This window comes from Cetorhinus maximus, chromosome 15 (assembly GCF_964194155.1).
Source record: "Cetorhinus maximus chromosome 15, sCetMax3.hap1.1, whole genome shotgun sequence".
Taxonomy (NCBI): domain Eukaryota; kingdom Metazoa; phylum Chordata; class Chondrichthyes; order Lamniformes; family Cetorhinidae; genus Cetorhinus; species Cetorhinus maximus.
Window position 1 is genome coordinate 107,077,248 of NC_135893.1, and position 17,249 is coordinate 107,094,496.

The following is a 17,249-nucleotide window of genomic DNA, read 5'->3' on the forward strand; positions in this document are numbered from 1 at the left end:
CTCCCTCAGCAGTCTGGGACACAAATCTTCCAGACCTGGAGATTTGTCCACTTTTAAGCCTGCCGACACCTCCAATACCTTGTCACTTCCTATATCAATTTGCTTAAGAACCTTGCAGTCTCTCTCCCAGAGTTCGATACCTTCATCCTCATTCTCTTGGGTGAAGACGGATGTGAAGTATTCATTCAACACTCTAGCGATGTCCTCTGGCTCCACCCATAGATTGCCCCCTTGGTCCCTTATGGGCCCTACTTTTTCCCTGGTTATCTTCTTCCCATTGATATACTTATAGAATATCTTGGGATTTTCCCTACTTTTACCAGCCAGAGCTTTCTCATATCTCCTCTTTGCTCTCCTAATTGCTTTCTTAAGCTCCACCCTGCACTTTCTGTACTCCACTATTGCCTCTGCTGATTTGCTTCCCTTGTACCCGCTAAAAGCCTCTCTTTTCCTTCTCATCGTACCACTCAAGGAAGCCTTGGACATTTGCACTGCGGCGCTATATCATGGCGGTCTAGAAATGCCGCTATTGTCTGTGTCAATATTCATTGAGCTTATAAGCTTGGCAACTCACGCAGTTGAGTTCAGTTATAATGACACCATGTATGCCCAAATAGATGATGTTGCTGTGGGGATCCCCTCTAGACCCAGCTCTCGCAAACATCTGTCAGTTTCCATGAGAAACGCCTTTTCGATAGAATGTAGTATAAATGTTGTTCCCTTTACAATTGGTATTCTTACATATCTATCCTGATGAGATGGAAAGATTCGACAACATGTCTATTTTTTCAACAATTCCATTGGTGGGACTTTGTCCCTTGTAAATGATAAGCTCAATCCAATTATCATATTGCGCCCCATCTGCCATTTACATTTCTTGTTTACCACATAGCACTCAGGTAAAATGCATTCCAAAATTGTATACATTTAAAATAAAGATATTTAGATAGCATTATAAATCACAAAAATTAGAGGTTTATTAACAACAATCTCTTCTGCTATGCCCTGAGATACATTTTTAAGCAAGTTATTCTATCTTATATACATATACAAAGTACGTACTGTTTTACAAATATGAGGAGGAGAGATCAGCAGTAATATTTCAGAAGGTAAACATCTATGACTGTATTGGGTAACTGATTATAATGTAATATTACTGTACCCGTGACCAGACAATTAAATTTAATGCTACAGTCAAAATGTCTTAATTGCATTATGTAGTAATAAAATAGCATACCCTCATTATGAAAAGCGTTTTTTACATATATAATATATATATAAAATATGGTACCATGCTTTTTTGGGTTAGAGCAACGAGCTCATCAGGAAGAAATTTTGGAGTAAATGTTTTATTTTGGTAGTGTGGATAAAACACAATGAGTAAATCAAATGTTTAAAGTCCTGAATATATCTCGTGACCAACGTATCTCTGCATTGTTACAAGGCATTGAAATTAAACTTTTCAATGGCACTTAAATGTTCTTTCACTGGATTCTTTTCCTTGGCTTAATCAAAATGGGCATGCTGCCTCTCAGCAGCAAAAAGCTCGAATTGAGAAACATGGATGGAGGGTGGATTGTCAGTCCAGCAACTGATAGCTGTTCAGGCTGTAAAGGAAATAGTTTGTGAGCAGCGTGATGGCGAGAGAGCTGTGCTGTGTCCTGCCAGCTGAGGAGAAAGCAATAGTCTCGACAGGTGGGCGGCATATGGGAAATTTAGAAGCTGTGTGAACATAAACAGTCTCACTGATGAGACCCAGTCTGACTGAAGGTCTAAATAAGAAACAACTACATTTGGTGCAAATTGAAATCTGCAAAAATAAACACTGGAAGCTCCAAACTCTGAAAATCAGAAACTCTAAACATGCATAAATGCAAAAACCATAAACACTAGTAACACTGTAAACCTTGAAAGATCGAAAAGTCTGGTCCAACTGAGAAAAGCTGCTCTAATCATGTCCAACATGTAACCTGCCTGCTATATTTTTGTAGGCCCACAGCATGACTTTGTAGTTTTCAGTTAGATAAATAAACAGCCAGCTTTTAAAAATAGCATTTTATTTTTGATAGTGGCATAGTTTAACCATTTGCAATACCTTCTTAGCTGAGGCTCACACTGTCCAAACTCTTGTAAAATAAGGAGACATGTAGGAATATTAAAAAGAGAAGTTTTTTTTTGTTTAAAGAAATGGGTTGTCTGTACTGAGGACATTTGGCATACTTCAGTTCAGAAATGCCTCAGCCGATGTGTCATCAGTTTCAGTTCCTCCTGCACAATCCTGTTATGTGAAAAAGGAACTAATATGAAGCCACATACTGAGAACACACATTGCAGCTTCTAATTAATATTATATGTCATCTACTTACAAAGTAAATAATCATTAACCCAGTAGGGTGCATACACCCTACTTAGCAGGAGGGAATCCTAAACTGCACACAGTTAGAGCAGTTGGAATGCTTTCAATAATGCTGTCTTATATATTTTAGCAACACCAGACTCAAAGAGAGGATGAATAGAGAATAATGACGACAGAGGATTTTCTCAGTTTTGCAATAGAAAGATAGTCCACTATATTTAAATAGTTTATCTCTTTAATGGATGTCATGTTTCCAAAGTTCTTTTAATTTCCTACTCATGGAACTTGCTGATAGATTTATAGAACTCGAAGATTCCATCCTTAGCCCACTCCTCTTGCTCTTTTAATGCCCCTCAATCACCACATCCATAGACACAAAACCAGCTTTCACATGCATGACGATAGCTGGCTCTACCTTACGACCATTCTGCCTTTATGGTTGTTTATTCATGCTCAGGTCATAGGTAACCAACTATTTTTTGCCAACATAGCTTCAAGCTTGAAGCCTTAAGCAAAATTTGTCAGGCTCCTGCTATAATCTCTGCACTTTAATCCCTAATTCCAACTCCCTTCTTAGATGCTCATTCAGGCTGAACGGGGTGGAGCACAAACTTCAGAGCCTATCCACTACTGAAACAGCTGATAGGAAATATATATCTGCCCCTGGAGCACTGCCTGACACCCAGTCTGCTGCAATCCTCATCAATAAGGTACTCTTCTGCAGGCTCAACCTTCTCACCACTAAGGTTCCAGTTTCATCCTCTATAAATTAAAACTCACCCAAAACTCTGTTGCCTTCACATTCTACTCTGCACAAAGTGTTGCTCCCAAACAACCAGTTTTCCCTGAATTCAAAAATAACTGTCCTGTTTTAACTGTCCTTCCACAATCTCAGCCCTCCTAATTGAAACCTCCCCAAGGCCCATGTGCCACTGCCTACTTTGCATGGAGTACTTCATTCTCGTTTGGTAAGAAATATGCCAACCATGTCAGCTATACAGTTGTCTTAAAGTCAATATTTAGCTAGCTGTTTATTCTGAGATTAAATGGAAAAATACTTTTTTCCTGGTGAATGGGGCATTCCATGAGTCTAGGGACCTGTTTCGTGCAAGTTAAAATGTTTCCCTTGCTCAAGAAAATTGTGGATCCCAAGAAAGTCAAAAGAAAGCCAAGACAAACAAACAGCCTGTGCGTTTGTATTAAGTATGACTGGTGATACTTGACTGTCTGGTAGACACATAGAGCAAGAACATACTAACTGAACGAGCCCTGCTCATGGTGATATGTCCCTATCTACTTCATGATATGTGGAGAAGGCTGTGCCATCACCAACTGTATAAAAAAAAGTATCAGTGGGAAATGCGAGCTTAAAATGTACAAATAGGCAGCAAAGATAAAAAACAAAGCAGAAATAAAATGGAGACTTTGAGGAAATGAAACTGGTCACAAACCATTTAACCTAAAACACTGAGAAAGGATAAAACTTGATTATGTCACAATCTGTATTTCTTTCGATTGCGTATTGCATTGTGAAGGATATTCTATATAAATATATATCACAATTAATGTAATGCTTAAACTCCTGGAACTCAATGAGCACAGCTTTTCACAATAATTTTCAATAACTTACATGCATGAAACATGAGAATGATCAATAACAGTCTAATGTTTCTATCTTGTGCTGCTTCTGACTGTTTTATGAATTTCTTTCCCTCCTCCTCGTCCCCCCCCTTAGTATACACTCTATTTAACTCACAGATACTTGTATAATTTCAGTGAAATTTAGGATATTATTATTGATGCAACCAAAATAAATATTCTGGCTTTTCAGCTGATTGCAGAAAATTAAAAATAATTCAAATACTAACACTCTGGTATCAAATATAGATTATTGTAAAATGTAGCAAGTTCCACAAATTGCTAACATCCAATCTATTTAAGAATTAACACTTGAAAGTCCTATATTTAAATTAATCAAACAGCCAAATAGGAAATAAATAATGTACTGGTAAATAGGGATGATCAGGGAATGAGCCTTGGCTTATTGGAAGCATTCCTGCCTCTGTCTCAGTGAATGATGGGTTCAACTCCACCACTCCAGACAGCCTCAGCAAGCTCCCAGAGTTGCTCCTCATTGCATCCCGCAGATCTCTGCTAAAGGCCTGCCACATTCAAAAGGGGTCATCAACACACAGATTTGTAGATGCAAAAAGCAGTAGAATGAACAGGATACCTTGTGTGGCAGAAGAGAAAAAGAATAGACATAATCAAGTAAGACTGAAGATAATTTTCCTGTGAATATTCAGCTTATAGAGGATACTGTATGGGCAGGAGGAGATTACAATACTGTGATACGATTTAATAGAACAAAGAACAAAGAACAAAGAAAAGTACAGCACAGGAACAGGCCCTTCGGCCCTCCAAGCCTGCGCCGATCATATTGCCCGTCAACTAAAACATTTTGCACTTCCGGGGTCCATATCCCTCTACTCCCATCCTATTCATGTATTTGTCAAGCTGCCTCTTAAACACCACTATCGTACCTGCTTCCACCACCTCCTCTGGCAGCGAATTCCAGACACTCACTACCCTCTGCATAAAAATATTGCCCTGCACATCACCTTTATAGTTTTCTCCTCTCACCAAAGAACAAAGAAAAGTGGCCCATACAATGTTATAGGCAGTGCGAGTGAACTATGTAATCCTTCACTACCCATTTGTACTGTTTAAGCTAACCTTCCCAATTGATATTTCTATACTGTTGGTGATGACAAAGAGTACAAGCGACCACACAGAATATTGATATAAAAGCTAAATACTACAGATGCTGGAGATCTGAAATAAAAACAAAGTGCTGGAAAAACTCAACTGACCTGGCAGCATCTGTAATGAGAGAAACAGGGTTAATGTTTCCAGCCCGTATCACTCTCCTGCAGAACCGTTCCGAACAAGAGTCATATTGGACATGAGACATTAACTCTGTTTCTCTCTCCACAGGTACGGCCAAACCTGCCAGGTTTTTCCAGCGCTGTTTTTAATCACAGAATGTGGAGCTGGTGATGCAGGGTGAAATCAGTCCTCACCTCAGCAAATTCACCACCTGCAAATAGAAAGCACTTGAGGGATGACCATAAAATAAAGAACTTTGCACAGTTAAAACATAAAAAAAACCTTCAAATTATTTATTAACAAAATAATAAATTACCTAGATTTAAATGCTTTAGAAATTTAAATGAGTAAAAGCTGACCTTTTGATATAAAGTACTGTGTGCGCATCAATCTGCTGCTTTCTGAACAGAGAGCAGTTAAGTAATGATACATGTTCTGTGACAATGCCCCAAAAAACAAGGACATAACAATCATTTATAATGATTCTGTGTCACTGAAACTGAAAAGCAATAAATTAAAATGGCGATTCTACACTTTAGCAGACATGGATAGTAGAAAGGGTTTGACATATTACATTAACAAGGAGGCAAATTCGGACATCAGCAACTATTAGCAATTCCTGTGCAAGTGTTTATGATTATTTAATTTCATTAGTAGATGTGCACGATTCCATGTTTTCAAGAGTTGAAATGAAACCAGATCCAAAAGAACAGAGTCAAAGCCAGCCAGCAGGTTCACTGGCAAGGCTTCCTTAATTTTCCTTGGCACCGTCAAAAAATCTGGGACATTTTTATTCCCCAGGAAAAAATGCATCAGTTCCTGTTTCTGTAAGCGTTCCCTCCAGAACCTAACCAGGTCCTCTAATCTTTCCATGAGGAATTTTTCATCCCAAGCTTCCAGGGGACCTTTCAACAGCAAATGAAAGAGCGCTGTTTTCATGTTGTAGGAGCAGAGTATCATATTCCACTGGATGGAAAATTGCTGGCCAAACTCTTTGCAGCCCACGTCACGAAGAGCCTTCATAATCTGAAGACATTTCAGGTGGCAGGAGTTGTTTGGAGTTTGCACTTTCAGCCAATTCAGAAACTTTTGCTCATGCTTGGACAGATAAACATACCAGAAGGCCTCTTGCTTCAGGGGCCTGAGCATCACCTCGGTCCTGGCCCAGGGCTGGGCTACAAGAAACACTGAATCACCCGCATGAACAGCTGGAATGAGTCGCACAGACATGGCGATGTGGCAACACACATAGTCCGACTTGGGCAGCAGTTTCAGTATGAGCTGGTCATTGACCACCGACAGGGTGATAGAGCATCTCTCTTCACACTGGTATTTGATGACATTGAGGCACCTGTGCATCTTGCTGTAGAACCACTTCAGCACCTGGCTGGATGAGAGGGCAGCTCTCTTCTGGAAGTGGATACAGAAACAGTCACTGAAATCCTTCCTGTACTTTGACCACTCGGATTTGCTGGAGGGTTTTAACCTGCAGACGGCGCTCCCCCCCAAGTGGAAGGGCAGCTCTCTGCTGCCCAAGTCAAAGGTGGGCTCCAGCTTCAGGACCTGGGGCACTTTGATGGGCACAAGGAGGTCGAAGCAATCCGGGCTGTTGATCTTGTGCTGCTCGTAGGCGCTGCCAACTTGAACGAAGTCCCCTCGGAAAGTCAGAGTGCAGTCCTCATGCTCGGTTTTGCCAACTTTAACCAGCTCGCTGACGATCTTGGTGACATGAGCCTTGCTGTGCCCCAGCACGTGTGGAGACAGTTTGATCTGATGCTCGTAGTAAGCCTCCAGGGCGCTCTTCCTGCCGGGGGCAGGGTGGGCAGGGGCTGGTGCCCGGGCAGGAGGGGGCTGTGGCCGGCAGCTGTATTTGATCAGGCAGTAGCAGAGCAGGAAGACCACCGAGAGCTGGAAGAGAGGGAAGGAGCCGGGTTCCTGTGTGTCCGGGCGGCTGCTGCCCAGCTCACTCCGCTGCTCCCTGTTGAGCTGATGCAGACACAGGAAAGCGGCGCAGAAACAAGTCACCAGCAGCCAGAAGACCGGCCCGTTTGCAGAATGGGCTGACATGGTCTAGACAAGGGGGGGGTGGAGAAATCAGCCCATCTCCAGCCGGGTCCGGCAGCCACGTGGAAAACCTCGGGATAACTTCCTGCATCCAGAGCAAATCATCCGTCTGGATAGAAACTGGAACAACCTCCACCCCCCTCCCCAAAAAATACAAACCCCCCCCCTCCCAAAAAAACAAACTCCTCCCGACCGTTAACTTAGCTTCAAGCTTCCTCTTCCGAAGGAAATGGATTTGCGTCACATTTTCTATGAGCTAAGAGGAAATGCCACCCTCCACCTCGCAGCACTTTTTTTGGCTTTTTAAACTGTAAAGCGATTGTCTGCGGGGCTCCCAGACATTTAACCCTCTGTGCGCTGCAGGGTCCGGGCTGCTGCTTCCCCCTGTGGACTGACCTCCCCTGTCCACAGACAACACACACCCTGCAAAACTTCCCAAGGCAACTTTAACCCAGCCCGGCTCCACTTTATCAAAAGAGCAATTCGGCGAACCCGTCACATTAACTCTTAGCTTTAACTTGCTGGGAACTGGACACCTGCAGACGGTAGAGTGAGTGTGTTTGGGGTTCATGTCAGGGCTGAGTGGATAATTACTGCCTGAAAAGTTGGTCAGATGAAATGTAAAGTAACATGTGTTCCTCCCCTTATAATTAAGGTGTGTGTGTGTTTGCATCTGCACACCAGAGAGCTGGGAATGTGTTTCCCAGAGAGCTGGGAATGTACACACCAGAGAGCTGGGAAACTCTTTCGAGTTATCAGCAGTCACAGATTGCAACTCTTTCGAGTACAACCACAGTTCTTGGTTTCCGGGAGTGGGACATGAACCCACAACCCTCTGATTCAAAGGCGAGGGTGCTATGAACTGAGCCACAGCTGACACCTCCAGAGAGCTGGGAATGTGTTCCCCAGACGAGGAGCTGCTGAATGGTAGGCTATACTTGAGGTTGCTAATTTAACACACACACAGAGTGGGTAGATGCAGTGAGGCAGATGCCACTATTTCTATTGCCTGGTTAAAGTGATGTCTTTGCTCAGGAGGCAGGAGAGCTGGGTTTGTCAGGACGCGGGTGTATCAGAGCTCTCTCTCCCTCTCCCTCTCTCTCTCTCTCAGCTGTTAAACTAATCACATGGTCTGATATGAGTTGCAATCTGGAATGGAGCCTCTGGACCTATCGAAATTCCACCCAAGCTGTACTGGTATCTTAAATTTTGGTTGAATCAGCAAGGCTTTCAAAATTGTGGGTGATAATGAGCCAACACTAGATTTCATGGCAAAGTTGAAGCCCATGGAATAAAGGAGCCAGTAGGGTAGAGGCAGAGAGTAGTGCTGGAGAAGCTTTCAGATAGAAGGGATTTCTCTAGCGGCCTGGCATTTAGACCACGGCTTGTTTTGATATTAAAGAAAGGGGCTTGGGGAGAGACTGCATAATTTCAAAGTTTCCCGAGGAGGGAAAGTTTAAAAATGTAGTAAAGAAGAGGATAGTAGCAGACTTTAGGAGGACGGTGACAAATTGGTGAAATGGGCAGACACATGGTGGATGAAATTTAACGCAGAGAAGAGTGAAGTGATAGCCTTTTGGTCGGAAGATTGAGGAAAGATCATATAAACTAAATGGTGAAATGTTAAAGTGGCTGCAGGAACAGAGGGACCCAGGGCTTCAGACACACAAAGGTTTGAAGGTGGTTAGGTTGATAAGCTGCTAAACAAAGTATTTGAGACTCTTGGCCTTATAAATAGAGGCTTGGATTACAAAAGAAGGAAGTTACACTAAACCTTTATAAATCACTGTTAGGTCTCAGCTGGACTATTGTATCCCATTCTGAACACTGCATTTTATAAACATAGAAACATAGAGACTAGGAGCAGGAGTAGGTCATTCGGCCCTTCGAGCCTGCTCCACCATTCAGTATGATCATGGCTGATCCTTTATCTCAAAGCCGTACTCCCGCTCTCTCTCCATACCCCTTAACACCTTTCGTGTCTAGAAATCTATTTCCTTCTTAAATATATTCAGTGACTTGGCCTCCACACTCTCCGTGGTAGAGAATTCCACAGGTTCACCACCCTCTGAGTGAAGAAGTTTCTCCTCATCTCCGCCTTAAATGGTCTACCCCGTATCCTGAGACTGTGACCCCTTGTTATAGACCCCCCCCAGCCAGAGGAAACATCCTGTATCCAGTCTGTCCATCTCTGTCAGAATTTTATACATTTCATTGAGATCTCCTCTCATTCTTCTAAACTCTAGTGAATACAGGGCCTATTCGGCCCAATCTCTCCTCAGACAACAATCCTGCCATCCCAGGAATCAGTCTGGTGAACCTTTGTTGCATTCCCTCTATGGCAAGTATATTCTCTCTTAGGTAAGGAGACCAAAACTGCGCACACTACTCCAGATGTGGTCTCACCAAGGCCCTGCACAGCTGCAATAAGACATCCTTGCTCCTGTACTCAAATCCTCTCGCAATGAAGGCCAACATACCATTTGCCGCCTTAACTGCTTGCTGCACCTGCATGCTTGCTTTCAGTGATTGGTGTACAAGGACACCCAGGTCCCTTTGTACATCTACATTTCCCAATCTAACACCATTTAAATAATACTCTGCCATTCTGTTTTTCCTACCAAAGTGGATAACTTCACACTTATCCATGTTAAACTGCATCTGCCATGTATTTGCCCACTCACTCAACTTGTCTAAATCACCTTGAAGCCTCTGAACATCCTCCTCACCACTCACATTCCCACCAAGTTTTGTGTCATCAGCAAACTTGGAAATATTACGTTTGGTTCCCTCATCCAAATCATTGATATATATTGTGAATAGCTGGGCCCAAGCACTGATCCCTGCGGTACTGCACTAGTCGCTGTCTGTCACTCCAAAAAAGACCCACTTACTCCTACTCTCTGTTTCCTGTCCATTAACCAATTCTCAATCCATGCCAATATATTACCCCCAATCCCACGAATTTTAATTTTACACACTAACCTCTTATGTGGGACTTTATCAAAAGCTTTCTGAAAATCAAAATACACCACATCCACTGGTTCTCCTTTATCCATTCTGCTAGTTACTTCTTCAAAAAACTCCAGTATGTTTGTCAAACATGATTTCCCTTTCATAAATCCATGTTGACCTTGTCTAATCCCATTGATATTTTCTAAGTGTCCTGTTATCACATCCTTTATAATAGACTCTAGCATTTTCCCTATTACTGATGTTAAGCTAACCAGTCTGTAATTCCCTGTTTCCTCCCTCCCTCCTTTTTTAACTAGTGGGGTTACATTTGCCACCTTCTAATCTGCCGGGACTGTTCCAGAATCAACAGAATTTTGGAAGATGACAACCAACACATCCACTATTTCCATGGCCACCTCCTTTAGTACCCTGGGATGTAGGTTATCAGGCCCTGGGGATTTATTGTCTTTCAGCCCCATTAATTTCTCCAGCACTATTGTTTTAGTAATACTAGACACTTGGTTCCTTAGCATTTCTGGGAAGTTATTTGTATCTTCCTCTGTGAAGCCAGAACTAAAGCAGTTGTATAATTGCTCTGCCATTTCCTGTTCTCTATTATAAATTATCCTGTTTCAGACTGTAAGGGACCTACATTTGTCTTCACTAATCTTTCAAGGTCTGGGACAAGGTACAGAGGAAATTGATTCCAGCAATAAGGGTCTTCAGCTATGTGCAGAGACTTGAGAAGCTGGCACTATTCTCCTGAGAGCAGAGAAAGTTTATGGGAGTTCTAATAAAGATGTTCAAAATTATGAGCAGGTTTGATAGTTCTTTCAGCAGGGGAGTGGGACTAATTGGATAACTCTTTCATATGGGCTGAATAACCTCCTGCATTGTAAGATTCTACATTCCATTTGGAGCAAACAAAGTTACTGTAGATGGTCTTTGGCCTTGGATGGAGTTCAGAATCCCTTTCCCATCCTCAGCTGTGGACCTGCTGTTACACCCCCTGACACATTCCAGGTGTAGATGGCCTGTCACCACTGTGTAAATGATTGATTATAAAGGGATTTAGGACCTTGATTGACAGCCTTCACTTTGAATGTCTGGGAGTTTTGCTCTGCTCTTAAATTTAAATTGAGGTTAAAGGGGTTTACATGGTGCTCAAGTGATTCATCTTTGTGCATATAATTTTTGGCAATCTGCTACTTTAATATAAAATATAATTTAACATTTGTAAACCAGGTTTGTCATTGCACAGGATTTACACACCCAGAGGTGCTCGTGCTTCATTCCGCTTCAGAACAGTGTTCTGCAGTTACATATCATAGGAACACAAAAAAGGACATTCAGCCAATTGAACTTATTCTACTAGTCAATGAGACTCCATTCTCTCCATTCTCTCTTCCCTTGTCTAGTCCCTTCCCACCTACATCTATGATTCCTCTGACACCCTACATCATATCAACAATTTCCAGTTCCCTGGCCCCAACCGCCTCTTCACCATGGACGTCCAAACCCTCTTCACTTCCATCCCCCACCGGGATGGTCTGATGGCTCTCCGCTTCTTCCTCGAACAGAGGCCTGAACAATCCCCATCCACCACTGCTCTCCTCCGTCTGGCTGAACTTGTTCTCACACTGAACAATTTCTCCTTTAACTCCTCTCACTTCTTCCAAATAAAAGGTGTGGCTATGGGTACCCACATGGGCCCCAGCTATGCCTGTCTCTTTATGGGGTATGTGGAACATTCCTTGTTCTAGTCCTACTCTGGCCCCCTCCCACAACTCTTTCCCCGGTACATCGATGATTACTTCGGTGCTGCTTCATGCTCTCATCTGGACCTGGAAAAAATCATTAATTTTGCTTCCAATTTCCACCCCTCCATCATTTTCACATGGTCCATCTCTGACTCTTCCCTTCCCTTCCTTGACCTCTCTGTCTCAATTTCTGGTGATAGACTGTGCACCAATATCCATTACAAGCCTACCGACTCCCACAGCTACCTCGACTACAGCTCCTCACACCCCGCTTCCTGTAAGGACTCCATCCAGTTCTCTCAGTTCCTTCGCCTCCGTCGCATCTGTTCTGATGATGCCACTTTCAAAAACAGTTCCTCTGACATGTCCTCCTTCTTCCTTAACCGAGGTTTTCCACCCATGGTGGTTGACAGGGCCCTTAACCGTGTCCAGCCCATCTCCCACGCATCCGCCCTCACACTTTCTTCTCCCTCCTAGAACCATGATAGAGTCCCCCTTGTCCTCACTTATCACCCCACCAGCCTCCGCATTCAAAGGATCATCCTCCGCCATTTCCACCAACTCCAGCATGATGCCACCACCAAACACATCTTTCCTTCACCCCCCCGGCGGCATTCCACAGGGATCGTTCCCTCCGGGACACCCTGGTCCACTCGTCCATCACCCCCTACACCTCAACCCCCTCCTATGGCACCTTCCCATGCAACCGCAGAAGGTGCAACACCTGCCCCTTTACTTCCCCTCTCCTCACTGACCAAGGGCCCAAACACTCCTTTCAAGTGAAGCAGCATTTCACTTGCACTTCCCTCAATTTAGTCTACTGCATTCGTTGTTCCCAATGCGGTTTCCTCTACATTGGAGAGGCCAAACGCAGACTGGGTGACCGCTTTGCAGAACACCTTCGGTCTGTCTGCAAGCATTACCCAGACCTGCCTGTCGCTTGCCATTTCAACACTCCACCCTGCTCTCATGCCCACATGTCCGTCCTTGGCTTGCTGCATTGTTCCAGTGAAGCTCAACGCAAACTGGAGGAACAGAACCTCATCTTCCGACTAGGCACTTTACAGCCTTCCGGACTGAATATTGAGTTCAACAATTTTAGATCATGAATTCTCTCCTCCATCCCCACCCCCTTTCTGATTCCACCCCCCCCCTTTTTTTCCAATAATTTATATAGATTTTTCTTTTCCCACCTATTTCCATTATTTTTAAATGTATTTCCATCCATTGTTTTATCTCTACCTTTTAGCCTTTTTCGATTCCTTCACCCCACCCCACCCCCACTAGGGCTATCAGTACCTTGCTTGTCCTGCTTTCTACCCTTAATTAGCACATTCCTTTAGATAATATCACCACCTTCAACATCTCTTTGTCCTTTTGTCTATGACATCTTTTGGTTATCTCCACCTATCACTGGCCCTCTATCCAGCTCTACCCCCCACCTCCCTTAAACCAGCTTATATTTCACCTCTTTTCTATTTTTACTTAGTTCTGTTGAAGTGTCATCCGGACCCGAAACGTTAACTGTGCTCCTCTCCGCAGATGCTGCCAGACCTGCTGAGTTTTTCCAGGTATTTTTGTATTTGTTTTGGATTTCCAGCATGCGCAGTTTTTTGCTTTTAGATTATGGTTGATCAGTGTCCTAATTCCATCAAACCCCCCCCACTCCCACCTTACTGCGTATCTCATTACAAACTTGACTAGCAAAACCCTATCGACCTTAAATTTAGAATGATTAACTGAAAGCCTCTGCTCTTTTTTGTGAATGAGAGTTTCACATTTTACCACCCTTTTTGTGAAGAACTGTTTCCTAACTTCTCCCCTGGCTCTGATTTGAAGCTTATGTCTGGTTGCCCTAGCCTCCTCCATGTTGCCAGTTCAGTATTGGTATGAAGCTCGGGCCACTTCTTTAACTGCAGGTCCATTCTCGCCTCCTCTCTACTGCTTGACCTGGATTGGAATTCTCTGTCTCAGAAGAGAGCTCTTTGTATTTGAGTGTACGGATCCACTCTGTTACATTTAAACTGTGTTGAGAATGTGGGAGGGAGGCAGTTCCAGGCTTCAGTGTAATTGTGAAGCTGCTTGACAGCAATTTGAAGTTGCAGCAGAGCCACACCCCACAATGCCGGCTTTGCACCAGAGTAAGAGAGAGTTTCCATCATAGTTTATTTGGAGACTGATCAAGATGAACAAAAGGCAGTTTTGGGTGAGGCCTTCGATTAATGTGCCTGGGGCTGTACAGCTCCTTTTAACCTGGCTTATTTGATATGGCAGCAACAGTCCTTCTGCAACAGCGCCATGACTTTCCCGGGGGTCGTTGGTGAGTTTACAGTACTGATGGGGACCCCACTGGGAAAACCTAATGACAGGAAATTAGGCAGCATTCATGAAATGGGAATGTAAATTGTATCTACGACCTGTAATTTAGAAGGATAGTGAGGCACCACAGATTGGAATGTACCGTATTGAAAGAAATTGAATTGTATTACATTTTTATGAATTGTATGAATAAAATGTTTCTTGAAAAGAAAATTTAGCCACATTCATAGCACTTGGGTTGATGGACAGAGATTCCAGAATGTCCTTTTCACAGAGCAATTAAGAAAATGGCTTAAATTTGATTCACTTCACATGATATTGAGAAACAGCTGAAGTCATTGGATACTGCAAAGGCTATGGCCCTGACAATATTCCAGCAATAGTGCCGAAGACTTGTTCTCCAGAACTTGCCACCCTCCTAGCCAAGCTGTTCCAGTACAGCTACAACACTAGCATCTACCCGGCTATGTGGAAAATTTCCCAGGTATGTCCTGTACACAAAAAGCAGGACAAATCCAACTTGGCCAATTACCACCCCACCAGTCTACTCTTCATCATAAAGCGATGAAAGTGGTTATCAACAGTGCTATCAAGTGGCACTTGCTTAGCAATAACCTGCTCAATGATGCTCAGTTTGGGTTCCGCCAGGGCCACTCAGCTCCTGACCTCATTACAGCCTTAGTTCAAACATGGACAAAACAGCTGAACTCCCGAGGTGAGGTGAGGTGAGAGTGACTGCCCTTGACATCAAGGCAGCATTTGACCGAGTGTGGCATCAGGGAGCCCTGGCAAAACTGGAGTCAATGGGAATCAGGGGGAAAACTCTCCACTGGTTGGAGTCATACCTAGCACAAAGGAAGATGGTTGTGGTTGTTGGAGGTCAATCATCTCAGCTCCAGGACATCACTGCAGGAGTTCCTCAGGGTAGTGTCCTCAGCCCAACCATCTTCAGCTGCTTCATCACTGACCTTCCTTCCATCATAAGGTCAGAAGTGGGGATGTTCGCTGATGATTACACAATGTTCAGCACCATTCGCGACTCTTCAGATACTGAAGCAGTCCATGTCCAAATACAGCATGACCTGGACAACATCCAGGCTTGGGCTGACAAGTGGCAAGTAACATTCGCACCCTTAAGTGTGAGGCAATGACCATCTTCAGCAAGAGAGAATCCAACCATCGCCCCTTGACATTCAATGGCATTACCGTCACTGAATCCCCACTATCAACATCCTGGGGGTTACCATTGACCAGAAACTGAACTGAACTAGCCATGTAAATACTGTGGCTACAAGAGCAGGTCAGAGGTTAGGAATCCTGCAACGAATAACTCCCCCCCCTGATTCCCCAAAGCCTGTCCACCATCTACAAGGTACAAGTCAGGAGTGTGATGGAATAACCTTTGCTTGCCTGGATGCGTGTAGCTACAACAACACTCAAGAAGCTGGACACCATTCAGGACAAAGCGGCTCGCTTGATTGGCACCACATTCACAAACATTCACTCCCTCCACCACCGACACACAGTGGCAAGCTCAGTTTAGTGGCAGTTGTACCATCTATAAGACGCACTGCAGGAATTCACCACGGCTCCTTAGACAGCACCTTCCAAACCCACGACTGCTACCATCTAGAGGGACAAGGGCAGCAGATAGATGGGAACACCACCACCTGGAACTTCTCCTCCGAGCCACTCACCATCCTGACTTGGAAATATATCACCGTTCCTTCACTGTCAGTGGGTCAAAATCCTGGAACTCCCTTCCTAACAGCACTGTGGGTGTACCTACATCACAGGAACTGCAGTGGTTCAAGAAGGCAGCTCAACACCACCTTCTCAAAGGTAACTAGGGATGGGTAATAAATGCTGGCCCAGCCAGCGATGCCCAAATCTCATAAATTAATTTTTTAAATTGTAAAAATCTAGTTTTCTACACTTTCCTGTAACAATTCCATTTTATTAAAAAATGTTATTTTATAATAGGACCTGAAGGTTAACAAAATCCTTTTGCTATATAATAGATAGGAAGCTATGCTGAATAATCAATGTTTTATAACATGTATCATTATTTTTTAAACATCAGTTTATGTATAATAATGACAGAGTGTGATGCTGTCATTCGAGAACCTCCTTTATTTTCCCAAGATCTAACTGCTTTTGGCAAATGTACATAAAGATTCTTTTTCAAAAAAGGGGCGGTATTTCAGTTTTTTCCCTAGGGCCTGTTTCCATATCTAAGGATTGTAAGGTGGTGGATATAATCATAGTAAGGTCATTAAATGGATGTTAGGTATGTTACATAAGTATTTAAAAGTGAATGGGCTTTGAATGAATCAAATGAAAATTAAACAATTCTTAAAAACTATTATTATACACACGCATGGAGTGATGGTGACATACTTGTAATATTACTGGCTAGTAATCCAAAGGCCCAAACTAATGTTCTGGAGACATGGGTATAAATCCCACCAAAGCAGCTGGTGGAATTTAAACTTAATTAATAAAATCTGAATTAAAAGCTAGTCAGTAATAGTGACCATGAGACTATCATCGATTGTCATAAAAACCCATCTGGTTCACTCATGTGCTTTAGGGAAGAAATCTGCCTATCTTACCTGGTCTGGCCTATTTGTGACTCAAGACCCACACCAATGTGGTTGACTCTTAACTGCCCTCTAACACAGTCTAGCAAGCCACTCAGCTCAAGGGCAGTTATGGATGGGCAACAAATGCTGACCTAGCTGGTGATGCCCATATCCCATGACGGAATAAATAATGTGAATTAGTGAAATACTGAAATCTGTGCTTTATTTTTGAATAACATTCTTGTATTTAAAATGTATTGAATATACATGCATTTTACTTCTATTTTACAATAATAAGGGTGTAAACCAGATCGCTTAGGC

At 43.2% G+C, this 17,249-nt stretch overlaps 1 protein-coding gene across 1 annotated transcript; it reads right to left on the reverse strand.

Moving 5' to 3' along the window:
• Positions 1-2,040: 2,040 nt before the first annotated feature.
• itpripl2 (ITPRIP like 2) lies at positions 2,041-7,312 on the reverse strand. Its single transcript, XM_078559163.1, has 2 exons — positions 5,605-7,312; positions 2,041-2,278 (listed from the first exon to the last, which is right to left on the reverse strand). Exon 1 carries the CDS (start codon positions 7,310-7,312, stop codon positions 5,855-5,857), a length of 1,458 nt encoding a protein of 485 aa, XP_078415289.1. The 3' UTR covers positions 2,041-2,278; positions 5,605-5,854.
• Positions 7,313-17,249: the final 9,937 nt, after the last annotated feature.

Coding starts and splice junctions, on each gene's coding strand:
- itpripl2 (XM_078559163.1), bottom strand. CDS start 7,312: ATGTCAGCCCATTCTGCAAACGGGCCGGTCTTCTGGCTGCTGGTGACT.